Source organism: Lissotriton helveticus, chromosome 12, assembly GCF_964261635.1.
Source record: "Lissotriton helveticus chromosome 12, aLisHel1.1, whole genome shotgun sequence".
NCBI classification, from domain to species: Eukaryota; Metazoa; Chordata; class Amphibia; order Caudata; family Salamandridae; genus Lissotriton; species Lissotriton helveticus.
In genome coordinates this window covers 564644153-564671690 of record NC_136073.1, presented here as the reverse complement: position 1 = coordinate 564671690, position 27538 = coordinate 564644153, and the positions used below count along the sequence as shown (strand labels likewise).

Below are 27538 nucleotides of genomic sequence, written 5' to 3'. Positions count from 1 at the left end.
CTAGACTGATACAAATGTAGCACTGAGTGGTGAGTGCGAGCCTACCAGCAGCCTTATCCTTAGCCTGAGCCCACGCCTGGAGCAGCGCATGCACGCCACAGGCTGCGCGCTGCCAGCTGCCATAATTAGCAGGCCTCCGTTTCAGTGAGTATCACACAGCTGGGACTCAGTTGCATAGGCATGACAATGCATTTCAGTGTGGTAATGCAGAGTACCATGTTTAAATGCGTTAGTCTAACGCCTGATGCATTGTACTTGGCAGTACTGCCACCACATTAGAGGTATATCCCAAGCCATGCATCAAGTCTGAAAATGGAAATGTGGGGTATTAAATGCCAATATAAGGCCCCTTGGTGGTGCCTTAAACTTTAAAATACATTTAATTGAAATCATGCAAGACATGAATATAATATTAGAAAAATAGAAACGAAAATAAGTGAGATCAATAAAATGAGAATAAGGAAAAGGGGAGAGGGCTGGAGAACATATGTACAAATTAAATAACATTGCATAAATGGCTGATTGCAAGTATAAAAAATTTTAGGAAAACATTAATCAAACAGCAATAGTTACATAAGAAGAACATTTCAATTGAAAATGGAATCAGGGGAGTTTAAGCACTTCTTGGATTACAGGGGAAAGTGCAGAAGATCTTCTGGCAGAATCATCTAAAAAAATAAGTAATTGGTGTCCAGAGTTGTTGCCGTTTTAAAACAAGAGACATAGGATGCATATAGGCAGTATCTAATCTTTGATTGTAACAGACTGCATACCACCATGCTTATGATGACAACTGATTGGAGTGCTTCTAATGCTTAGTGATTTGTTGAAAAGCAACTTCCAACAAAAGATCTATTATTTGCACATTAAGTGAAACATCAGCGCACACAGTAGAGACGCTTCCTAAGAAAACATTTGAAATTGAATAAGGAGTGTTCAAAGGAAATATGAAATTGATTTGATCCCAAACTTTTTTGCCAGAAAATAAAGACATAGGGACATTTAAAAAGTAAATGTTTAAGGTCAGCATGTTGGGCAGAGCATGTCCAGCATGTGCCAGGAGTGTCTGAGTTATTCCTATGGAGAAGAACAGGTGTTATAAAAAGCCTATTATAAACAAAAAAAAGTGTTTGTGTAGTATTAGCTGCTCAAGAGAATTTCCTAATTTGACCCAAAGCTGTTCCATGTAGAAATAGGCAAAGGTAACTTGAAGATCGTTTTCCCAAGCACGTTCTACAGGTGATTTAGGATGATCACTAAATATTCATTGGAGGTATGAATATATGGAAGAGGCTTTTGGATTTGTGTATAAAAAGGTTGGTCAGATTAATGGAGGGTGATGAGGTGGGGGGGCAACCAACTGAAAAAAAGTAAATAATTGAGAAATTATATTTTGGAGAAGCATACATTTATGATAAGAAGTAGATGATTAACCAAACAATGTTGAGGCTTCTAAGAAAGAAATAAAAGAATCATTTTTGTATAATTGTTTGACTCAAAGTCCTCCCTTGGTTCTCCAAGATGGCCAAGAGGCCAAGAGGTCTATTATTTAGTTGTATGTAACAATTGCGCCAGATTGGATACTCCAAAAAAGTGTCCAAATTTATAGGGTGCCATGGAATAACAGAGGTCAATAGTTTGCATGTATGCTGAAGGATCGGGGTACATAGCGTAAATTTGATAAATTCAAGGAATGAAAAGGGAGAAAGAAACTCTCGTTCCAAGCCTACCCATAATGGAGTAAATAAAGAAGAAGAAGAAATCCAATGAACAGACTGCTTTAAAATAAAAGTTTTATGATAGTCAGCAAAATCCGGAAAATTTGCACCCCTTCTGCTTTGAGATGCTTCAATTTAGATAACTGAGAATGTAGATAGCGCACTCCTTATTTTTGAATAAATACACCTATTAAATGTCTCAAACTGTATTGCATGCTATGTGTGACCAATGTCTGCCTTGCATGTGTTACTAAACAACTATGGGCCAAACCCCCAAAGGGCAACCTGGTCTCAAACATGCACAGCCTAGGGGGATAAATACAAAGTGTATATCCGTTTTTTACCTTGAATTATTACAATAAATAAAATGTTTTCACTGCTTATGCATTTCATTTAATGAACATTACACAATACTTGTATCCGTCTTACATTCCAAGATTCTATCAATCAAGATTAGATAATTATAATTACTTACACATTTCTTTTGTGCAAGAAAAAAAGGAGCAAAATCCAAAGAAAACGAAGCCCAATGCATTTTGGGACAACTTGTCCCTTTGTCAGGGGCGAAAATCTTGAAAAAAACACATTTAATCATTTCCTATGCACTTTGTGGTACCATCATTGTGAAAATGACAAAAAATATATTGCTGGTTATACAAGATATTTGTAGTGAAAAAACCTTTTGCATGATTTACTAAACATGCCAGAAGCCCAATGGTGAACAGTGTTCAATAAGCCATAATTAAAACATGCATGAAACCTCAAACCAGTGAACTGCTACCTCACATGCTGTACCATGTACCCACGGTTGCAAAACCAAGTGTAAAAGTACACGAGGGGTGCCCTGAAGTCTAAAGAACACTTACTTGTAATCAAAAAGAAAACCGACAAAGTACTATGCCTCACCACCCTGTACCAGGGTGGGTAATTCCTGTGTATCAAATAAACACCATGAAGTCAAAAGTTTACATCATACCTGTACACTCTATTAACCAATGCTCATGCGTACCCCGTACCTTAATGGATAACCCCAAGGGAGGCTCCGCACCAAAATGAACCCTTTAACTGTCAGCGCTGTCAAATCCAGGCTGTAAGTGAAAATTGAACGCATTACTAAAAGACCATACCAAGTAATTTACTCAACCAGCATTCTATGCCCAACTGTCCTTACCAAAATGTTGCCGTCACTCCTCGTTCAAATGACTTCCGACCTCCTATTGCTGAACTTCACGCTGCATATAAGCAAACCAAGAAACCCATTAAAATAATGCCCTCATCCCTACTCTGACCTCTTATCAGATGAACACCAAATCAGATATCGTACTCCAATGCGATCACAGTAAGTCCTTGTATCTTCACCAACTTCAATTTACTTCTCGCCAAGTTCCGGTCACAGTGCCGACGAGTTCAGTGGTTACGTACACCTGACTTCCTCGATAAAACATATCCGTCCTCTCGGGAGACCACTTAAAAAACGTAAGCACCATCTTGGAACTTGCAAACAATATTTGCAAATGAATACTTCGGCATCCCTGTATCCCAGGTGAACAAGAATACTGAGAACAAGCATCACTCGGGCTTTTGGCACGTGTACAAAGTTCAAAGAAGGTGTCACTGAGATTAAACAGGATGCTGTCCGAACATTTCCTGATGAAAAAACTGTAATGACATATTTCACTTGAGATGAACTACCAATTGTGTAGTTAATGTCCATACAATGTAAATTATATCATATATCATATCATTTATTCCTTCACCGTCCCGCTGATCAAGAGCGGCGAACGGCAATCTTTATTTTTAAACTCACGATCCCTACCCCGCCCTCCCGACTCCTCCCCCACCGCGTCACTGCCTTCTTAGGCTCCGCCCACTTCCCCTCGCGCGTTGTCTAAGCCCTGTGGCAGAGGGCGGAGGGCTTCGCGCTGAGCGCTGGAACCACACTTTGGCCTTTTTAAATTTGTTAACCTGCTGTGCTCTGCTGATTGCTAGCAGTTTGTTTGTTTATTCCTTCACCGTCCCGCTGATCAAGAGCGGCGAACGGCAATCTTTATTTTTAAACTCACGATCCCTACCCCGCCCTCCCGACTCCTCCCCCACCGCGTCACTGCCTACTTAGGCTCCGCCCACTTCCCCATGCGCGTTGTCTAAGCCCTGTGGCAGAGGGCGGAGGGCTTCGCGCTGAGCGCTGGAACCACACTTTGGCCTTTTTAAATTTGTTAACCTGCTGTGCTCTGCTGATTGCTAGCAGTTTGTTTGTTTATTCCTTCACCGTCCCGCTGATCAAGAGCGGCGAACGGCAATCTTTATTTTTAAACTCATGATCCCTACCCCGCCCTCCCGACTCCTCCCCCACCGCGTCACTGCCTTCATAGACGTTCCTCATGCGTCAGCGCAGCGGACGAGCGCAGCGGGCGCGACGTAGGCGCGCCGGAGTTGCGCCAGAGTTAAGCCCGTCTGCGCCCGTTCGCGGCAGACCGGGGCAAGGGGCCACCACTCCTGGCTCTCGCACCCAATACTCATCCGCTGACTTGACCCTACTGCAAGGCCATTGGCCCCTCGATCCTCGTACCATTCATCGGATCGCACTGCTGGGCTGTAACTCTCCCTGTCATGCCTGCCCATCTGGTTGCCCTCCTCCTCACGCGTCACCGCCGGCCCCTGTCTCACTTACCACCTGTGATTCGTATTCTCCCCCTTTATCTATTATGTTACTCAATACCAGGTCTGCCATTAAACATCACCATGAACTTTTCACCCTTCTAGACACTGACAAACCCGACCTTCTATTGCTGACGGAAACGTGGTTTACTGAAGCCTCCCTCCCTTCCCTCCTGGCTGCCCTCCCCTCGACTTACTATGCCATCCGTGCAGACCGCCCTGGCGGGAAAGCGGGTGGAGGCGTTGCTCTCATTGCCCGCTCTGATCTCCAGTTTCAAGTCCTCCCTTCACCCTCCCTGGGCGGAATCGACTATCTGGTGGCCCGCTCTACCTCCCTTTCCCCCCATTTAGCCATCGTGCTCGTTTACCGCCCTCCCCAACCAACTCCATCCTTTCTCCCGGCCTTTCAAGACCTACTTGTCACCCTGGCGGTCAACTATGCCTCGGCTCTAGTCCTCGGGGACTTCAATTATTGGCCTTCGGACCCCAAGGAGTGTGTGTCATCCAAGGAATTCTCAGAAACTCTCCTCTCTCTTAATTTTATCTCTTTTGTTCACACCCCTACTCATATTCATGGACACATCCTTGATCAGGTCTGGTCTCTCAACTGTACCCTCTCTACACTGTCCGTTGTCCCCTGCACTTGGTCCGATCACTTTCTAATTTCGTTTTCCCTCAGTCTTTCTTTGGCCAAGACCCCTATCCACATCAAAAATTCATGGGCTCGTAACTGGGGTAAGGTCAACCTGTCTGACCTCTCGACCGCACTCCGGGCCTCCTCTCCCCCTCTATCGGGACTGGATTCCGCAGCCCAAGCCAAAGCCATTGATTCATGGCTTACGGAAGGAAGCGATTGCTTGGCTCCTTTCCGGCGTACCTCGATTAGGCGCCCTAAAGACGCCAATCGGTGGTTTAACAACGAGCTGAAGGAATTGAAGCTTACGGTTCGAAGGGCTGAACGCAAATGGAGACTGGATTACTCCCCTAATTCCAGGACCTGATACGTTCACCTCCTGGGGATCTATAAGCAAAAAATTACTGAGGCCAAGAAAGCATATTTCTCGGCCAAAATCTTAGCGGCCGAGAATCAACCAAAGGAGATCTTTGCCATTACCCATGATTTGGCGTTCTCTGACCGGACCACACTTAAACCCCCTCCCTCCCAGAAACTCTGCGATTCACTGAATCTTTATTTTGTCGAAAAAATCACGACAATCAAATCTAACATCCCCCCTCCTTCCCCTTCTTTTGTTGACCCCCTCCCTCACCCTGTCCCAGCTTCTTTTAATTCCTTCCCTCTTCTTTCCGAAGAACTTTTCTTGTCCCTCCTCCCTAAAATTAAGTCCGGCTCCCCGTCTGACATATGCCCGGCTCATATCTTACGGCAGATCTATACTGTCTGTTTTTTGCCCCCTCTGGGTTTCCTTAACGATTCACTGGCCCGAGGGGTTGTCACTCCATCTTTAAAAGCCGCCTCCATCGTCCCCATCTTGAAGAAGCCGGGAGCCGACCCCTCTGTGATGGCTAACTATCGCCCCATCTCCCTTCTCCCTTTTCTGGCGAAGGTGCTGGAGCGGCACGTTACATCTGCACTCAGCTCCTTTGCCGAGGAGAATGGGAGGTTGGCCCCATGTCAGGCGGGGTTTCGGCCAAAGCACTCGACAGAGTCAGTGGTGGTGTCAGTATTAGACACCCTCAGAGAGGGTATGGACGCAGGTAGACCACAGGCGCTGGTCCTCCTCGACTTGTCCGCCGCTTTTGACACGGTGGATCATTCCATCTTGCTTTCCCGTGTCAAGGCGGCGGGCATAGGAGGATCAGCCCTCATCTGGCTCTCGTCCTTTTTGAGGGACCGGACCCAGGCGGTTCATCTTGGGGAGTTTTCAGCTACCCCCTGTCAGGTCCAGTGCGGTGTTCCCCAGGGCTCTTCTCTCTCTCCTTTACTGTTTAATCTTTATATCGCTCCGCTCATCTTTGCTCTACAGCAACTGGAGGTCTCGGTATATAACTATGCCGATGACCTCCAGCTCATCTTTAATCTTTCTTCTACTCCTGACTCTATTTCTAATTTCCAATCCATTCTATCTTTCATCAGGGACTGGATGAACTTCAACCACCTGAAACTCAATCCCGATAAAACTGAACTTGTGGTGACGGGTGGTTGCTCCAGTCCCTGGAATTCTCTCTTCTGGCCCCCCTCCTTTGGTTCTCCTCCTACCCCTGTTTCCTCTGTTAAGACTCTTGGTATTAAGCTAAATAATCAACTTACTATGCACTCCCAGATTGGTTCTGTGGTTTCCTCTTGCTTTCTTACTCTCCGTACTATCAGTTCTATCTCCCGTTTCTTTTCTTTCCCTGCACTTAAGCTAATTATGTCCGCACTGGTCCTGTCCCGCCTGGACTACGGGAACATTTTGTACAATGGCATCCCTCAGTACAGCCTCCGTAAACTGCAATTAGTGCAGAACCAGGCTGCCCGCCTTGCTTTCGGTCTTCCTAAATTCCATCACTCTTCCCCCCTCCTGAAAACTCTTCACTGGCTCCCTGTGCGGGAACGCGCCCTGTTTAAACTAGGCTGCATGGCGTTTCAGGCCAGGACTGGCCTGGCCCCCCTATTCATATCTTCAGCCATCAAGGCTTACGTCCCTGGCAGAGACCTCCGCTCTTCGGCACAACTCCTTTTAGCTGTACCCCGTTACCGGAAAAAAAAACAGGGTGGCTCAAAATTTTCCACTCTTGCCCCCATGTTCTGGGACTCTCTCCCCTTTCATCTTAGGTCCCTCACCGAGTACTCCAGTTTCCGCAAAGCCCTGAAGACCTTTTTATTTTCTCAGGCTCTTCTTTAGTAAATTGCCTGTCTTCCAGTTGTCGCCTTAGTTACCGTTCTAGCTCAGTTGGTTGCCTCCTACTTTAGCGCCAAGAAACCGCCCAGGTGTACGTTGCGCTTGATAAATATTTTAAACTTAAACTTATTTGTAAAGCACACTACTTACCCGTGAGGGTCTCAAGGCGCTGAGGGGAGGGGGTGCTGCTACTGCTCGAAGAGCCAGGTCTTGAGGAGTCTTCTGAAGGTGAGCAGATCTTGGGTCTGTCGCAGGTTGGTAGGGAGGGTGTTCCAGGTCTTGGCAGCGAGGAAGGAGAAGGATCTTCCACCTGAGGTCGTTCGTTGGATGCGGGGGACAGCTGCGAGGGCGAGGTTGGCGGAGCGGAGCTGGCGCGTGGGGGTAGAGGGTGAGTCTGCTGTTCAGGTAGGCTGGTCCGTTGTTGTGGAGTGCTTTGTGTGCGTGGGTGAGGAGCTTGAAGAGGATCCTCTTGTTGACGGGGAGCCAGTGTAGGTCTCTTAGGTGGGGGGTTATGTGGCTGCGACGATGGATGTTGAGGATCAGACGGGCGGAGGCATTTTGGATGCGTTGCAGTCGTCGTAGGTGTTTGGCCGGGATTCCTGTGTAGAGAGCGTTGCCGTAATCCAGCCTGCTGCTGACGAGGGCGTGGGTCACCGTTCTTCTGGTATCGGTCGGGATCCACTTGTAGATCCTGCGGAGCATGCGAAGGGTGTTGTAGCAGGAGGAGGAGATGGCGTTGACCTGCTTCGACATGGAGAGGGAGGAGTCGAGGATGAATCCTAGGTTGCGTGTGTGGTCCGTAGGTGTCTGTGCTGTTCCCAGTGAGGTCGGCCACCAGGAGTTGTCCCAGGCAGAGGAGGTGGGGCAGAGGATGAGGACCTCCGTTTTGCCCGAGTTCAGCTTCAGACGGCTGCTCCTCATCCACTCGGCGATGGCCTTCATTCCCTCGTGGAGGTTGGTTTTGGCGGTGTGCGGGTCCTTGGTGAGGGAAAGGATGAGCTGGGTGTCGCCAGCATAGGAGATGATGTTCAGGTCGTGCTGGCGGGCCACTTGTGCGAGGGGGGCCATGTAGACGTTGAACAGGGTTGGGCTGAGGGATGAGCCCTGGGGTACGCCGCAGATGATGTCAGTGGCTTCGGAACGGAAGGGTGGGAGGCGGACTCTCTGGGTTCTGCCGGAGAGGAAGGACATGGTCTGTTGTCATTATTTAACATTGATCATTGCAATATTGTCACATCATGAATAAACACCTATCATGGTGAACAATCAAAATAATATTACCACCACAGGCATTGCCATATAAAAGAAGGTTTAATCTTCTTCAGGCGTTTCATTGATAATATCTTTTTAATTGGAAGAACACTGAAGAGACCTTGGTTGAGAATATCAGGATTTTTAACTCCAGGGATTCCAGGATTTAATTCACCTATACCATTAGAAAGAGTGGAATTGCTTTCCTTGACACGTGGATTGAAATAGAATCCAACAAAATGACAACAGGATTGTATGAAAAAGAGTCTGAATGGAATAACGCACTTCAATTCTTGAGTTTTCATCCACCATCTTTGATCAGGAACCTTCCATATTCACAATTTCTTAGGATTCATTGCATTACTACTAATAAAAGTTCTAGTCTAGAAACTATGGCCATCCAAAAGAAAAACTACATGGACAGAAGGTATCCAGAAACCTTTTTGGAATCACATTTAATACAAGCCACATCTCAAGCAAGAGAAGATCTTTTATTGAAGCACCCCAAAAAAACAACAAACAGAATTGTGTTTGTCTCAAAATACTCCACTGTATCCACTGAAATAAAACAAATCATACATAAACGTTGGGAATTACTCATGGAAGAATCTGATTTTAATGGTTTATTCAGTGATAAACCATTGTTTGCTTTCACAAGAGCACGTAATCTGAAAGAAATCTTATCTAGAAAAAAGGTCAATTCCTTAGTCGCCAAACCTAGTACGACTAAATGTGGAAATTGTATCCACTGCAATAATGCTATTACAGGTGACACACTGTTACATCCCAGAACTGGTGAACGCATTAAAATCAAACAAGCTTTCGACTGCAATTCAACTTGAATAGTTTACTCCATCAAATGTCCTTGCGGTCTATTATACGTTGGGAAAACTGACAGAAAATGAAGACTCTTCTAACGGAACACATGAGTCGTATCAAGAATAAAAATACTGTATTGTAGTTCCTATAGTCCCAATAGGCTCTGCGCATTGGAATAATATACACTATAGATTTGACATAGGACTGAGGTCAGTATGTCTCTATCGAGTATACTAAACTTAATTGTGAGTGCCAGCTAGCTCAGAAGTCACTAGAAACTTTCTCGAATGCACAAGAAGGGATTAGTTTCTGACAACCGCATAAACATGACAACTTTGTTTCCCCAAGAATAAAACGTATCTTCAGAGTCGTGGAAACAATAGATAACTATTTCACTCAGTCAATTGTGCATGCTTCGTTTCTACAGAGTTGCAGAGAAAATAGAGAGACGGTCGTTTCAATAAAAGGGTTTATTGAACAGTCTTCTTTCTCATGCAAGAGACGTGAACTGCTACAATTGTTAGTCAGAATGCAAAGTATAATGCGTACAGCGTAAACAGTAATAATTTGAAATCAATCTGGGGTTCTAAGAAGTGGCAGGTGCAAGGCACTGAAACCTTATATCGTGCCTGCATCATCCCGGCACAAATTTTGTTTTTAAATGATACAGTGTACCAAACAACTTGCTTTGGTTTGGCAACTGCAAAGAAGCTGAACACCCCTGCCATTCCCTCTTTAGCTGAATATAATAATTGGCGCTCATACACAAATCCATTGATGTCTTACAAGCACTATTTCAAAATAACATGTTTAATGTCTCTGAAGCGGATCCTTTAGGTTGGCTGGTATGGCAGACAAATTCGAATGGCTGCCAGCTACGTTTTTATAACACTACTTCGGGTTATACACAAGATAGACCCGACCCAAGATTTTCAGATACACATTTGGTAACAACCTATTCGGTTGGGAAATTATGTCAAAGTGGTTGCATCCCTCTACATTAGCGTCCGTTAAAAAACACTTATCGTTGTTGTCCAATAACATCAATTTGGCCAACTTTGTCTTAGGACCAAGGGTTCCTAGAACAAAGAGATTCATTTACGCAGCTTACAATGAAATATGGAAACTTTCACAGAGTAAAGCAGCGTCCCGTCTGCGGGAAATCGACCTAGCAAACTTGGAAAAGGTTGTTGCTGTCGTTGATAATAGTATCAACACACTGTCTTCCCGCATTTACACATTGGATAATATTGTTTCTTCTGTTATTGATATTGTACAAGAAGATGTGTATTTGTTATATCATGGGCAAAATAAATTGCGTTCTGTGATGCAATTCGCATTGACTTTGCAAACTCTAAAAATGGGAAAAGAACCATAGGATTACGCGTCTGCTTTGTTTTTGCCATTTAATCTAATTGACAAACAGCAGTTTATGCCATGAAAGTTGCAATTGACACTTTTCTACACATAAAAAAAATCGACCCTTACCCTTCTCTGTGGCGGAGACTGACTCTGCTGTTTGGCTAATTCATGGAGCTATATCTTTACCTTTCTCATTGTTTCAATTCAGCTCTTGTATGAAACATTACCCTCGAGTATGATTTGAACCTCTGGGTAGCACCATTCTGCATGAATTGTGGTCTTTGCCTTTCACATACAGATGTTTACGGGATGAGAAGGAGGTGATTCTACAGTGGGTCATTCCCTTGTTTGTAAAAACATAAAGTAGCACGGGGCTTGTAATGTGCCCGCTCCCAACCTTGCTTGTGTTTTAAAAGGTAATCATCTTCCTGCAATAGCTCCCACGTTCACTCTGCATACTAACGGTAGGTATCTTATTTTAAATAATCAAGAATGCTGCGGTTTGCTTGCTGGAATACCGTATGGTTTCACAGCGCGTGATTTGTTGTAAAAATTTGCTTTTTCCTCCCCCGCGTTGGAAGCTCGATAGCTCAATTTGGCCTTCCATTCCAACTTTGAAAACAGATTTCAACAAGTTGAGCAGACTAAAAGTGCTATTATTCCAACAAGAAGTCCCCCTTACTTCCGCGCACAAGATCTTCAATTTGCTGGTGGCCAGCACTGCTAGCGAAATTCAGACCCTTCTGAACACTAACCTCCCACTACATTTTGGGGTGCTTATACACCACATTTTTAATGCGTCTGATACTCACGGCCTTGCACATTTTTTTTAAAGCTGTTGGCTCCGGCCTTGTGACTTCTTTTCAAACAATATTTGGTGTAATACCTGCATTCATTCATTCTATCTTTTCCAGTGTCTTTGGTGGATTCCCTTTATTACTGGCATTAGCTCCTGGAATCCTGCTTCTGCTGTGCCTGCTGCGCAAAGGCTGCTCCTCTTGTAGTGCTGCACAGACCGGGCCGGCTGCAATTTCTCCGTGACCGTATGCATGGATGCTTTGGTATACTACCACTGTATCTTATAGGTTGTCCTTCCGCTTTGCGTACTTCACTTGCGTGCAACCAGTCTTTTCATGTTTACGATGTCTGTTTACATGGGTGTTGGATTTATGTCTCTCCAATACGTCATGTTCAGCCTTGGATTTCGACCAGATAATGGGTCCCTTAGTGGCCCATGAGCAGGACTAAACAGGGATTGGCCGTATGGCGCGTGCGGCTGCACTTGGAGTCCTGGCTCAATGGGATATCTGTGAAGCTGCACAGAATTTCCTACTTCAAAGTTACATCGAATATCACGCAAGTTATCTGGCGATGCTCAGGGAGGCACCTTACTGTGAGAAGCACGCTTGTTCATTCAGCTTGCTGAATTGGATGGCATCCCTCTTTTCTTCCAATGACAATGATGTCCTCTTGGAGGGTGTTGCATTCTTTTGCTCCTACACTCTGATTCATTAACTTTGCTAATGCACCACAGGCATCTTGCAGGTTCTTACATTTCAGATGTATATTTTTGATTTTTTTTCTCGCACTTTGAACTCTGTTTTCGTCCTATGTCTACATACTATGGACTTACCAGGGGTGGGTGTATTATGGATGGTGGGTTCATTGTCAACATTGCTAAGTTAGCACGAGCTTCGCTGCCATGAGGCTGCTTTTGCGCACAACACTACATGCTTTTTTTTTGCAAGACTTTGTTTGTGCCATTTTCACATGAGAACTGTCTGCTTTTCGCCTTCTCTGCTTTACTTTGGGGTTTAGTTTGCACACGTTGTACAAGGTCGATAAACAATGCCCCTTGTTATTCTGATCTGGTCAGTCCTTCGAACCTAGACATAACATGACACACAGCAGCATTACTGAAAATCGTATGCTTTAAAATTGCAAGCAAAGCATGTTGTTCACACACTTGGAGAGAGACCTCTCCAGAGAGAAGAGCTGTGCTTGTCCTGAGATGTAAACCTTTCATCTAGGCATTGAGGTATGGGATCTGCTGACAATGCCCAGTGGTCTTCTTTTTTATAATAAACTATATCTTAGCACAGGGAGGGTGGTTAGGCACTATAGCCATTTCCCTCTTTCTTTATAAAATGATATCCCTGTTTGTATTCTATGGAATTGTGACAATGCTGACAATATTGTTTCTATGCATTTTCCTGCTAGTAATGGCACGGGTACTGTACCATTGAGTGTGTTAGTTAAAATAAACATTTTAAACTATACAGTGACTCTGAATACTCTTATTGTGGACAAGTATGAGTGAGTGAGTGCTCTTGTTATGATCTGGGTTGTCTAATCATTGGTAGCTTCGCTGTTTGTCGGAGAACGAATGAGACTTGATTGCTAGTCATTTTTTTAGGATTTTGGGCACTGAGGTGATAGGTTGGTACACCACTATCCACCGAGGTACTGGTTTCCTGTGCATAGTTCTGTACATTTGCAGAATCCCTGCAACATGACATGCTCTATGACATAATTTAAGACATTACTGATGACATCTCAACTGGCTTCATCATTGAATGATGTAATTTGAGTTGTCATCAGTCATGTCATAATGTTGTCTCTGACATAGTCACCTAACCATGCCATTACATTTCCCTTTGTTTTTTGTGTGATTTTTTTAGTATTTTTTTCAAATAAAAAAAAATTCTTTTTATCACACCTAACTATAACGTTACTTTAATCTTTGTTTTTTTCGTTGAATTCCTAGATTTTTCTCAACAATAAGTAATATTTGATTACCATACGTAAAGCCAAACCCCTGCTGTCCACGGACTTCAGCTGTGTGTGTGGGGGTTTGGCCATGGAGCCTGGCCTGCTGCCAGGCCCTGTGGCAAACCCCCACAGGGCATTACATTTTTTGAAGGGGAGCCATGTGGTCCCTCTACCTGAGCCTCTGTAAGCCCCTTAGGCCCTTGGGACTCCATCCCCTATTGCCTTAAGGTTTGTAAAGTGGAGGGGGCAATTGGCTATTCTCCCCTAGCCTTATTAGACCCTGGGGACACCATCCCCAGCCAAGTGATCCCTCTCCCTGAGGCCATCGCCAGGGCCTTTTTTTTTAATAAAGGGCAGAGGGACCAAGTGGTCCCACTCCCCGAGAATGATTAGGCCCTGTGGACCCCAACCCTCAGGGCCTTTTTCTTTTTAAAGGGGAGGGAGGCCACATGGCTCCCCCTGAGCCTCATTAGGCCCTGGGGACCTCATCCCCCAGGGCCTTACGTTTTTTAAAGGGGAGGGGCCCTGGAGATCCCATTCCCCAAGTTGTTTTTTATTTTAAGGAGAGAGGGCCACGTGGCCCCTCTCCCAGAGCCTTTGAAAGGCCATGGAGACCCCTTCCACCAGGGCCATATCCCTTTTAAAGGGGAGGGGGGTGTGCTCCTCCTTCCCTTAACATGAAAAAAGTGTCTTTTCAACAAAGAAAGACGGCCCACATATCACTCCATGGGGAATATTAGTTAAACATTCTTCAACAATAAACACAAGTTCATCGAATGATAGGTCCAATCTTCATTTATTTTTGTAGGCTCTCATCAATGTGTATAGTGTTGTTTAATCACACAATAAAACTAGTTACACATCAGTTATCTGTTTTTCCACAACCCAATGCATTGCGCAGCAAGCCATTCATTAGGGGCAAACTCCAAGAATATAATAAATCAAGTAAGTCTTAATACGACCACGTAAGCAATCGTTATGTTTGTAAAAAAGGTTCAAGAAGAAGAAACACGAGAAGAAAAAGGAATGTTCATGCCTCATTGGGTGGGGTCAGTGTCCATCATTTTGAGATGATCGTGATCAGATTTATGAGTATCATAGAAAGTTGTGCACATGCAACTGAAAATCAAAAATAGCAACAAAGGTGATGAGACGCCAAAGAGAACGGAGATTTAAAACCTCAGTAAACAAAGTCAGTGTTCACCATTTTAAGTTAACTGCAGCAAGTGGCTAATACCAAAAGTGTCTTACCCATGTGACAGTGTATGTAATAGATTTTATCGAATGACGAGGGGAGTTTAGATATGAAGAGTGCTACAAAGGGAACCTAACTTTAATAATTCTTGCTCAAAAATAGAAAGTCTAACTAAAAAGAAGAAGACATGTCAAAGACACACAGAAATAGTCAGAGATCTTAGAGATGGTATCAGTCTTAAAGGTACCCTATTTAAAAACTAAATCAGTGTGGAAAGATAGAGCCCGCAATCAAGGGGTTATATTAAAAAGTGCCAGTGCTCCCAAAGTAACACAAGGGTCCATAGTACACAATAGTTATGAATAAAGGATTTTGTATTGCCCTATTACATTGAGGAAGTATTTCACCGAAACAGTGTGTGCTGTAGGAGACGCCAGTTCCACACAACTTTAGGAAGTGAAGCCGATGAAGCTTAGTATGAGAAATAAATAGAAATAGACAATGTCTTTTTGGAAGAGAGTCTCAGCAGAAGTGCTGAGAAGCACCATGTTGTAGAGGGTATGAAGTAGGGCTACTCTATTCATTATCATATATATAACAAATTATAGTAGTGCGAAATGAGAGTAATACGTATGAAATTAAAAACAGAAATACGAATAAGAACCTTGTTTCATGATGTTGAGGCTGGTGGTAAGACCATTTATAACAAAAAATTCAATACTGGTACGCAGTGAATGACATAAAAAAGTAGATTAGTGAATGTAACAGAACAAAAAACACTTGCATATATATATAAGTCATATATCAGGGATTCCAGTGGAATGTCAAATAATCACACATTCAAGGTTTTAGGAAGAAACTTAAGTCCGAACGTTTGTTGAGTCCTTTTGGATTTACCGAATCCAGTCTTTTAATCCAATAAACCTCTTTTTGGAAAAGGTATTTTTGATTATTACTTCCTTCTTTTATGGGTACAATTTCTAAGATAAGAAATCTTAGCTGTCTTATGTCTTTCTTTTGGGTATTAAAATGCACAACAATGGATGAATTGGAATTCCTGGTGCGGATATTGCTTTTATGTTCAATCAACCTAACTTTCATTTTTTGTTCTGTTTTTCCCACATAGGCCAATCCGCATGGGCATTTTAGTAGTTAAACTACGTTTTTTGAGTCACAAGTTGCTGTAGTTTGTAGTTTTATCACAGTTCCTTGGGTAGGATGTCTAAGTGTTGTACCCTTGATAATGCTGTTACAATTGTCACGATTAAGACAAGGTACTGTTCCTTTGTATGTTTGACTGGTATAATAGTCTGATTTAGATAATAATTTCATTCAATTTTTTTTTTTTTTGGTATGCAAAAAGGGGTTGATGGTGAAAGATGCCTTTACATTCAGCTTCTGTTTGTAACATTGGCCAATGTTTTAGAATTATGTTTTTAACTTTATATCTCCTGGTGGAGTATTTGGATACAAATACTGTCCTTTCACATTTGTTCTTCAGGTTATACAATTTCAAAAGTTCTGTTCTGTCCTACAATTCGGCTCCGTGTAGTAACCTGTGTTGTATGTATCTGGTTACTTATTCCCTAGCTGCTCAGCCAGTGTGAATGTGATGCATGGAATGTTGATGTGAGTCATGAATGGAACGTTTGGGTGCCTTACCTTCGTCATTCTATCCCATGGAGATATTTCTTTTGTCATTTTTTTGCTATGCAACTCAGGATGTTGCTGGGGACGTTTGCAGCATAAACATGCAGGGAGCCACCCTGCACGCGTCACTGTTGTGTGTCGCCATCTTTGGTTTCCTGGCTCCACGCAAGCTCCAAGACTGAAGCGGCGTGCAACTCTCTCCATGTTCTGCGATGCTCTGGTGCATGCAGAAGGCACGGGGCACTCTCGGCGATGTCTTCACTTTTGTGGAGCCAACAGGAAATCCTCAGAGTTACACTGTCCCCTATTTTCCAGCAACCAGCACGTCATGGTGAGCCACGGAGTTTTATGGCATGTGCTGATAAGCCGGACTCATTCTATCCCATAGTTCCAGCCAGTAGATTTGTCCAACTAAGCTTTTATAAGGCTGCTGGTGTTGTGGATCTTTTGTTGACATCTGGTAATCATTTCTACATTTATGCTGCACTTTTTTGGTAATCAGCCATCTATGACTAAGGTTGCAAGTCATTCTACTATCCTCAAGCGTACATGCAAGCTTGAAAAATCATCTGAACACTTAAGGATGAGGTACACTGACAGGAAGATCATCCCCTGTACTTAGGCGTGTACTGGAAGTCCGGTGGTGCGGTCAGGTTTTTGGCATTGCATATCTGCCACTAATGCTGACAGCAGGAAGCACCTTTCTTCTGCATATGGATACCGGTTTCTACTACTTCGATGTGAGCTGCCTGGTGACTTTGTGTTCATCACCTTCAGAGTTTTACACTTTTGCTGAATTTTACTGGTATTTGTGCCTCATAAGTTAAGACTCGTTTTGGTCACATTGAACGTTGTTCTAAAGTATTTTTGGCCAGTGTTTTTTTTTCTTTACAGTGTTTTAATGCATGAGTTGAAATATCAGTTTAAATTAAGAATATACAAGAGACATAGACAGTTAGGGGCCCATTAGGATCTTGGGTGGATCGCCACCGCCCACATGGCAGTGGCGATCCGCCCGAGATCCGTCCCCGCCCGCCACCCATTTCTCCCCGCTATATTGCTATGTCGGGGGTACTGCGGCGCACGGAAAGACCGTCCGCCGCTTTTCCGCCCGGTCAACAAGTTGACCGGGTGGAAAAGAGTGTAATATTGTGGCGGTGAGAGGATAGGAACGGGTTTTCGTGGACAGGAAGTAATGGCGCTCAGGCACTATTAACGTTAATAATATTCAAACACAACTTAGGTATGGTGCTGTCAGGGAGGGGAGACCCTAAAAAGCCCTCAATCTGTGAGGAAAATCAAGCACAATTTGCAATAGTCCTGCGCACTCATACAGGATAATACATCATATAGATGAATGTTGAGAGTAATGGGACCAATCCAACGTTGGAATCTTAGTTTTTCTTTAATTGGTCATCAATCATAAGTTACACACAGCCAGCCGACACGTGTTTCGTTGGAGAAACAATATTCTCCAACTCTTCAGGCCACTGTGGCGGGCGCATCCTAATGTCCTCCACGGGACCCCCGCCCTTATGGTGGGCAGTCCCATTTCCTGATAGGATGGATGGCGGACAAAGTCCGCCCGCCATCCTAATGACTCCCTCAGTCTTTATCCTTACTAGAGGGGTGTTTCTCCCTTGTCACAGTTTATGGGTTTTAGTCCTTTCAACATAGTGCTTCACACTTTTTTTTTTTGTGGGTGTTAGTCCCATCTACGCAGTTTGTAGTGGGTGTTAGTCCCATCTACGTAATTCTAATGGGTATGAGTCCCATGTGCTTTCTGTTCTGTGCATGTATCTAACCTTCACACAGGAGTTTTAATGGGTATGAGTCCCATGTGTTCTGCTTTTCTGTTCATACTACTAACTTCCTATTAGGGGTTCTAATGGGTACGAGTCCCATGTGTATCTTTGTTTGTGTGCATTAGTCTGCCACACTCACAGCTGTCTGCCTCAAGGCCTGTTTGGCTGTATGGTTAGCAGTCAACGTTATTTTCTTCTTCTCCTTACTATTTTCTTTGGTCGATGTTGGGTGTAGATGTTCCAGGTTGTTCTGCTCCATTGTTTCACCTGCATTTTGGAGAAAGGCAGTTCGGGTGTTCGTCACCCATTACTAATGTTTTATTTAAATTATAGGAGGATGATGGGTGGGTAATATATATTTTATGTAAATGTATCTTTGCATCTCATCTACATTGTTTAATTTAATTGCATGTGATTATTGTGCATCTCTTGTATATTTTCTCTTTATTTACTTTCATTTTCTCTTATATTTTCTCTTGCATACCTCCGTTGTATTTTCTTCTGTGCTCACACCTGATTTTCTTTGGTTTCTTTGCTATGATCCTTTCAAGCTTTGGGTTCACTTTCTTCTCACTTTTTCTCTACTTTTCCATTTTCTATTTCTCTCGTTCCCCTTGTTTGAACCTTCCTCTTCTTGGTGGTTGCTATTTTTATTTTGTAGAAGAAGGAAAGTATGTAGTAACCTGTGTTGTATGTATCTGGTTACTTACTCCCTAGCTGCTCAGCCAGTGTGAATGTGATGCATGGAATGTTGGTGTGAGTCATGAATGGAATGTTTGGGAGCCTGGATGCTTGAGTGTGTCAGTTGGAGTATGGGCTGAGCATCAGGCAGACTGCTCTTGGTGGGGCAGTCTCTCTATAACTCAACTACCGGTAATTGAACTCAATAAATCTACCTGAAACTACATCCTGGCTACAGACTTCTTTACTGCACTCTGTCTATTGCTGCTTGTATGATTTTATTGTGGTATCCTCTTTGGCTTAATTTAGTGATAAACTTTGCTTGACTGTTTTTATAATGACAATCACTTGAAGAAATTAATTTTAGCCTTAACAGTTGAGAGTATGGTAGATGTTTTTAAGATCCATTTGATGAAAACTACTGAAATGCAATAGATTGTTCCTATCAGTAGGTTTTATGAAGACATTTGTGGTAAGTCGTTCATTTTGTACTGATATTACAATGTCAAGAAACGTAAATGTCTCCTTACCCAGGCTGTGAGTGAAGTCAATTCTTTCATTCACAGTATTCAAGGTGCTAATGGCTATTTCAAGGTCTAATTGATCGCCTTTCCAAATAAGGAAAATTTCATCAATATATCGTAGATATATTATCAAGTTCTCGAGCCAATTCTGTTTAGAGAAAACACTGCCCAATTCTAAGCGATGCATAAAAAGGTTAGCATAGCAAGGAGCAGCACAGTTTCCCATGGAGGTGCCGGACAATTGTACATAGTAATCATTATTCCACTCGATGTAGCTATGATATAGGTTGAAATATAAAAGTTCCAACAAAACAAATTACCATTTTTTTTTTATCGGGCATTCATCAAAAAGGATTCCACTGCTTGAAGGCCAAGGTCATGAGGAATAGAGGTGTATAAGGATCTTACATCAGTCATGCATAAGATTGGTAAAATGTTGTCATCGAATTCAATGTCTTTTATTCTGTTTATAAAATCAGTTGTGTTCTTCAGAGAAGTAGACATCTTCTGAACATTGGGTTGAAGGTGCGGGTCCAAATATTTTTTGTTAGTTTCTTGTATGGAGTTACATGTAGACACAGTCGGCCGCAACGGTGGTTTGTGCACATTTTTATGGATTTTAGGTAGCATGTAGATATATGGAGTGCTCGGATGGACCTGTGTCAAATACTGTTGGTCAGCTGCCGTATTCATATTCATGGTCTGTGCTGCATTGGTAATCGTCAAAAGTGTCTTACTGAATTCTCCAGTGGGATTAGAATTGATCTTCATGTAAGTGGTTGTATCTTGAACATGACTATCCACATTTTCTAAATAGAAATCAGTATCCAAAATTACTAAGGCCCCGCCTTTATCAGCCTTACAGCAGGTGATCTCTTTCAGTAATAACTTGGTGCTCTTTTCGAGTAAAGTTCAAGACTTTAGGATTCTTAGTTTTGAAAACTTGTTGTAGCTCCCTTTGTACTATAGTTTGAAATGATTCGAGAATTTTGTGGCTTGTAAGTGCTATAAAAGAGCTCCTATTTTTAATAATGTGCTTGAACAACACTATACACATTGATGAGATTCCACAAAAATAAATGAAGAATGGACCTATCATTTGATGAACTTGTGTTTATTGTTGAAGAATGCTTCCCTAATATTCCCCATGGAGTGACACGTGGGGATGTCTTTCTTTGTTGAAAAGACGCCTTTTTTCTTTTTGTTTGATTCTTACGTCTACCAATCAGGAGGCGATACCCACCTGCACCCTTTATACTACCTACAAGACTTACAATTGTCTATAAACCTGAGGCGTGCGATTATCTCTTACCACTTGTTTCACCTCCTCCCTGAACCTCATAATGGCCCTGGGACCCCACCCTCCAGGGCCCCATGTATTTTAAAGGGGAGGGGCAAGTGGCCCCTAACTCTGTGAGCCTAATTAAGTACTTTGGACCCCATCCCCCAAGGCTGTGTTTTTGTAAAGGGGAGGGGGCTGCGTGCCTCCCCTCCCGAGCCTTTTCCAGCCGCAGGGACTGCATCCCCAAGGCACCCACCATAAACAGGTTGGGGGCTGGGGTGAAACCCAGGCCGGCACCCCGTATGCTGTAAGACCTAGCAATGCTCCCTCCCGTAGGAAGCAGCTATTTCTTCTGCTCCCTCCGGGCAGGAGCAATCTCTTGCTCTGTTTCTCTGCCTGCACCACTGTGGGCAGTGAAACAGATCAAAAGTCTACTCTCAACCGGTAGGAGTATTTTTAAAGCTCCCCCTCTCTGATAGCAGACTTTGTGTTTGCTCCCATGTGGCGGGCGTTTTGAAAATGCTCCCACCAGGCAAGAGCAAGCATGTTTTCTTGCCTGCGACGGGGCAGGCAGCAAAATCGCTGTGATCCAGAGCTGGGCACCCCAGGACATAGCTAGTAAACCGACCCCTGGTGATGGTGTCCCCAGGGCCTTTTAAAGGCTCGGGGAGGGGGCCGTGCAGGCCCCTCCTCCCTTGTAAGCATTTCGGCCCCAGGGTTGGGTATTCTGGGGCCTATAACAAGGCCCCCTCCGATTTAGTAATGGAATGAGCCCAAGGTGAGGGCACCGGGGGCCTTTAGTGGTTCAGGGAGGAGGGGTCCCACCCCCTCCCATTATTGATTTCAGCCAGGAGGGAGTCCTGAGGAATCGTGGCAGAAAGGGCTGATTTATTTTATGTTGGCTTGGGGGGTCCCCCCATGGGGCCTAGAGGGGTCAGGGTATACCTAATCTTGGAAACACGGTATATCCTCGAACTCAATAGCAAGCAGCCTGGGGGACTTAATTGCAGTGAAGATCTTTACACATGCTTATGACTCTGTGGGGAGATGTATAATGCACCTTGCTGGCGTAAATGTATTCGATAAGCTGTGGGGTTCTTCTTTTTTGTATAAACTCACTCGACAGCCTGCAGATTAATGAAATTTTATGAGTAACAATTTAATTTTTACTGCACGGTCACTTTAAGTTACGTTTATATTGACGACCCCCAAGGAAGTAACAAGTAATAAGCATACAGGATACAGATCTGTCCATTGATGGTGAATATTGCCATTACCCACTGGGGTATGATTTGCATTAAATTGTCACATATCTTCAATTCTCAATTACTGCACTAATAGTTATGAATAGCAAAATCCTAGCTTTAAGAAAAACTCAAATGTATGTAAAGTTATTTCTGGGATTCAACAGGCTTGCTCTCTGGTTTCTTACTAATGAAATTTATTGTAAATAATATTTAATTATTTATTTATTGTAAATATATGAATTAAGGATTTTTTCTTAAAGAACTACTTTTTTTTAGAATTATTCCGAGATTTTATATACATGCTTGCCTCTTTTTTTTGCACATAACATTATAACAACGGCAGTGAATATATGTACATAATATGTTGATATGATATGATTCGAGCGGATAGCTCGGGATATGAACATCGCAATAGTAGGGCACTGTGCCCCTTATTATAAATTGGTGAATATCACTTTAATTTAAAAAGGATGTACTACTGATCATGTGATCATCTACACTATTTATGTTACTTCCTTTCTTCTCTACATGACATGTGATCAAGCCTCGGCTGAGGTGAAACGCGTCATGGCGACTGGTGGGCTGTTATTCTTCACGAATAAAGAGCACTGAAACGAGAGCACGGAGTTTGTGGCTTTACTCAATTTTCGTTTTCAGCGTGAGCGCAAGCTGGGTTGATTTCGGACTTTTGGAATATATGTATATATATATACCTTGCTTGCCTCGCCGGTCCTGGGTGGATTGGAAGTGGCGTTTGTGGAGTTCAAAAGCATATATATATATATATATATATATATATATATATATATATATATATATATATATATATATATATATATATATATATATATATATATATATATATATATATATATATATATATATATATATATATATATATATATATATATTCATATATTTTTGTAATTACTACTTGAGAACAGGGGTTTCAGCCTACGAGTCCTGTAGTGGCTGCCAGCAACATTTTTCTGATGTTGCTGGCAGACAATCAGATCGCTCGCTCCCGTGGGAGTATGACTCCTGCTCAATGCTCTATTTTTAAACTGACACTGCAGCGAGTCTCTTGAGCCTCTCACGGACCCTATCGTCCATATATTCAATTATTGTTTACCCTTAATTAAAAATAAAAACTACTGTATTTACACCAAACCACAAAAAAGCACAATCTTTGGACCAAGATCAAGCTTTCTGCCAAATCTGGTGTAATTCAATTCAGCAGTTTTTCTTGTTGCCCTTCTTGAAGAAGTCTATGTAAAATCCTTCGGGCTTTTGCGTTTTGGATCCTCCCTTCTTTCTCCGTGCCCCCTTGACAGATCACTCTGAAACATTCCATGCACAAACTATTCAAAAGGCATCCTTTTGAAAGTTTCATGGAGATTTGTCAAATGGAGCCAAAGTTATCAGCAACAAAAAAAATGCTTTTCCTATGGACAGCTGACCTAACTTTAATTATCCAGTGGTGACTAGGTGTCCCACAGAAGTCAAATGCAATCCACTAGTCATCATTAAATGTCCCTATTGAATCGGTTGCAAGTCGGAATCAAAAGCATTGAAATTCTAACAGAAAGGTGGGTGTTCCTCAACATTTGAATACAGAAGCATTGACATTATTTCTTAAAGCTAAAGGTCCACAAGTCCTTACTAGGTATCCCTTTCTAGTCAAATGTAAACGCCTTGAGATTCATACTTGAAGCCGCAGTTCCACTAGTCATTACTAGGTGTACCTAACGAGTTAGATGCATAAGCATTGACATTCTTATATCAGGTTACAGTTCCATTAGCCATTGCTAGGTGTCTCTCACAAGTCAAATGCAAAAGCATTGAAATTCTGACACAAAACTGCAGTTCCCCGAGTCGTTACTAGGTGTTCCCCACAAGTGAACTGAAAAAGCATTGAAATATTTTAATGAAGCTGCTGTTCCTCTTGTTAATAGAGGTCCAGCTCAAGTCAGAAGCAAGTTCTTTAAATTGCCTGCACCAAGTCGAGGGTGTGTGGCTTTAGTATATGCATTTGCATACGCACTTTGCTATTTTAATCATGTGTTCTTGTTTTCCATAAAATTAATTATTTGTTAAAGCTGATTTATCCTAATGTGTCAAAATTAAAGATTTCAAAACTTTTTTGATTTTTTTTAAGTTTGTGATCAGATAGTTTGGGCTGTTTATGTTTTATTGGGTGTAATCTTTGTTTTGCAGTTCAGAGAAGTGGTTTCTGCATTCTGTCAGTGGTCTTACAACACTCCAGTAGGGAAGATGCAGTTCCACAAGCAGTTAGTAGGGGGCTCTCCCAAGTCAGATACAAGTGGTTGAAATGTCAATCACAAACCTGTGGGAGTTGTGGTTTCAACCTAAAACTATGCATATAGACTACATCTACCCTAATGACCTGAGCTAATTTGCAGCAGTACACATACATTTACTAATGCTGGTTTATAGTAGAAACGAGCATTGCAATTTGCAATTAATGTCTTGAAAGTTATGAAAATAGTTGATATAACCCTACTATACAGGGGGACCGTGAGTTATTGGGAAGTGCAAGTGTCTAGCAATTTCTATTTTTGGGGAACCTTATTTAGATGTATGTGTACATGTGCAATGGTAAATGCAGTCACTAAAAGTGATAGCATCCAGTGGCTGGAGTAGGTTGGTTCATTGATCTATACTTTCTGTTGCGGTTAGAGGGAGTATAATTTGAGTGACATGCCAACAGACCAACGGTGAGAGGGTGATGATTGGGATCTCCTATATATGAATACACTTTTTGTATGGTTTTTTTAAAGAAAGAGGCTGGAAAGACTGCTAATACGGTTTTAGGTCAGACCTCTCATCTATACCAGACTAGTATGACAAAATACCTATCCATCTAATTATTTACATAGCAAACCCTAATAAACCTGCACTATAACTTCTGAACTGGGCCAGAGTCCTTCTGAACATCCAGACTTCTCTAACCTCATATAGTAAACCCTTGTTGTAGGACATTGTTTCTGCTGAAACCTTAGGCCGATTTTGAAGTGCGAAAGCAAGTCATTTTGGTAGATTTCTCATGTGCGTCTTTAGTTGTATTCTAAACTTGTTCCTGTTTTAATTCAGTTCGCAGAAAGGTATGGCCCTGTCTACAGCTTATACTTTGGAACAGTTCCAGTCGTGTTTGTGCATGGACTTCAAGCTATAAAAGAGGTTTTGGTGACCAGAGGACTGGAATTTGCTGACAGGCCTGAGAACCCCATCACCGATGCCACATCTAAGAGGAAAGGTACATAAACTGTATCCATTGGTGTGCAGGAATACATGGATTGGTCTGAAATAATCTATGGGACAGGAGGGATTATGACATCATCACATGTGGTTTGTAGGCTCCACATAGACTTTAGAAAACATAGGTTAAAAGCAGTCCATGAAATTGAATCAAAACTAGACAGCCTTGGTGTTTGGAAACCCTTGAAGTTTGATGTGGTGGGCTCCCGAGAAAAACGCTGTGTAGCTGCATTTATTTATGTACTTGAGTAAGCATTGCCTGCTGTATTTTAGGTTGAAACTTTTGTTATTGTACAGAAACACAGCAAAGTATAGTCAAAAGATTACGATTTGGAGCATCTCTCTTATGGAAACACATAAATAGTAGCAGTCCTCAGTTTCAACCACATCATAAACAAGGACAAACTTTTCCAAAAACATTATCTAGTTCTTCTGCCTCATATAACTGATTAATGCCCATTTGTCAGACACATCTGGAAAAATGGAAGAGAAATGCAAAAATAAATACCAAAGGGGAGCAAAGTGAAGGAGGAGCAAGGATGGAAATCAAAAGATGGGGAGAAGGAAAGGATGGGGGAACACAAGAAGGAAAAGTTCTAGGGAAGCACTTAGTGAAAGACCCTGTCCAACAAAAACATACAAAGTTCCCTTCCAGAATCTACATCATAGATATCTGCAATGCGTAGGAAGGATTATGTGGTGCGAGTAGCACTGCCTGTCATGTGTGGTAATCCTCCACACTGACTCCCGATTCCTCTGATAGGGTATTAGCATTAAGACGGCGAGGAAGAAATGAGCCTCCTCCAAATGTGTATGAAAAACTAGGGTTTGTCATTAAATGATATGCTTAGCTATGCAGGGCTCCATACAGAGTCCCTGGTGACAATACTAAAGAATTCTCAATGTAGTGTGGGAGCAAATAGGAGTTCCCCAAAATTTAAATACCCCAAAATGTATAACAATCAACTCTTTTTTTTTTAAAACCTCCGTCCGCGTCATCTTCCTGTCCCAACCAGCTGCAGGAAGCACCCAGGCACACAGGCTGCCCTGAGTCAATCACAACGTTGTGATTGGTCTGAGGACCATGGATCGGCTCTTGGACTGGAACAGGGAACCTCTGCATATTGGTAGGAAAATGCAAAGTGCGCATGATCTGTTTGGTTGGCCCAAAAGGGCTGGCCAAACAGTTCATGCAGACTTAGGGAGTGAACACCACTCGTCCCCTGCTCTGGCCAGCCCCGCCCCACTCCACCACTGACTGCAATAGGGAAAATAAAATGATACTAACGATATTCTATTGTCATTTTATTTTCCCTTTTGAGTAGTGGGGTGAAGATCCTCCACCTTAGCGGAGGAGCTGCCACTGGAATCAGCGTCTCCCACCAGGGCGCATCAGGTATCTTCCATCCTGCTGCTTTGACACCTAGGTAATATCTCTCCCCTCCTTGGTGTGCGCCTCTGCAGGGTCTGTACACAACGCATTGAATTTCAAAACCTTTCTGGTATAGATCTGTTGGTTAACAGCGTCATTTAGAAAAATAACTGTGAGAAAGTTATGGGTAATAATTTCCCCCTAAAAAATATGTTTATACCAAAGAGGCAACTAATTTTTGACCCAGTGTATTCCACAGTAGGATACACCACGGAGAAAGCTTTGTGAAAAGGTGTTAGAGTCTGAGTACATTTTTTACGTCATTATTTCTTGAAATTACACTGTTAACGCCAAATTCTTAAATAAAGTTCAGCAGCAGGAATGTTTTTCAGCTGAATGACCACTCAAGCTCATTGGCTTCAGCAACGTTTGACACAAACATTCAAGGAGCAGATAGATATAAACTTCCTCTCCAATGGAAAGTGACCCAACAGTTTTAGTTCTCAAGCAAATAAATTAGTTGCTCCTTTATTAGTTATTTAGTTGTGTATTTATTAAATGTGTAACAACTCCTTCCTGGTACAATTGATAACATAAGAAAACAGTGCATTCTTACTACTGCGGATATAACCTTGAGAAACGTTTACCAAGGCTGGGACGAAAATATATCTCACTCCTTAGTCTTCACATCCCATCAGCAGCTAATCTCCGCAACATACCTTTTTAGGGCTCGGCTGAACGCGCGGAAGCGCGTCTCCGCCGAGAACTTATTGTGGCCGTGTCTCCTTTCAAGGAGACATTCCTGGCCGCGCGCATCGCCTTGGAGGCGATTCGAAACGAGCACGCGCACGCGAACGCGCTCTAAAAAGGCTATTTGCGCGTCTAGGTTACATTTGCACGTGCTTGGTGAATCAAACTCGTTGTGCCCCCATCAGATCAGCAGCATTATCGCACAGTTTTGGAAGGTGAGCCCCAAATCTCGTCAATCTGTGGGAAGCAGACCCTTCCAAGTGTCACTCTACGTGCCCCTTGAGCACTCTGTTTTTTTGCTTCCTGAATACGCACTTTCGGAAACGCTTA

The 27538-nt window shown here is 42.8% G+C and overlaps 1 protein-coding gene across 2 annotated transcripts in view; it reads left to right on the top strand.

Moving 5' to 3' along the window:
• Positions 1-27538, top strand: part of LOC144798443 (cytochrome P450 2D17-like) — a 670897-nt gene that overhangs the window by 20807 nt on the left and 622552 nt on the right. For both annotated transcript variants that reach the window (XM_078669319.1, XM_078669317.1), the window contains exon 2: positions 24922-25084. In XM_078669319.1, the coding sequence (XP_078525445.1) occupies positions 24922-25084 (163 nt within the window). The remainder of the gene's footprint in view (positions 1-24921; positions 25085-27538) is intronic.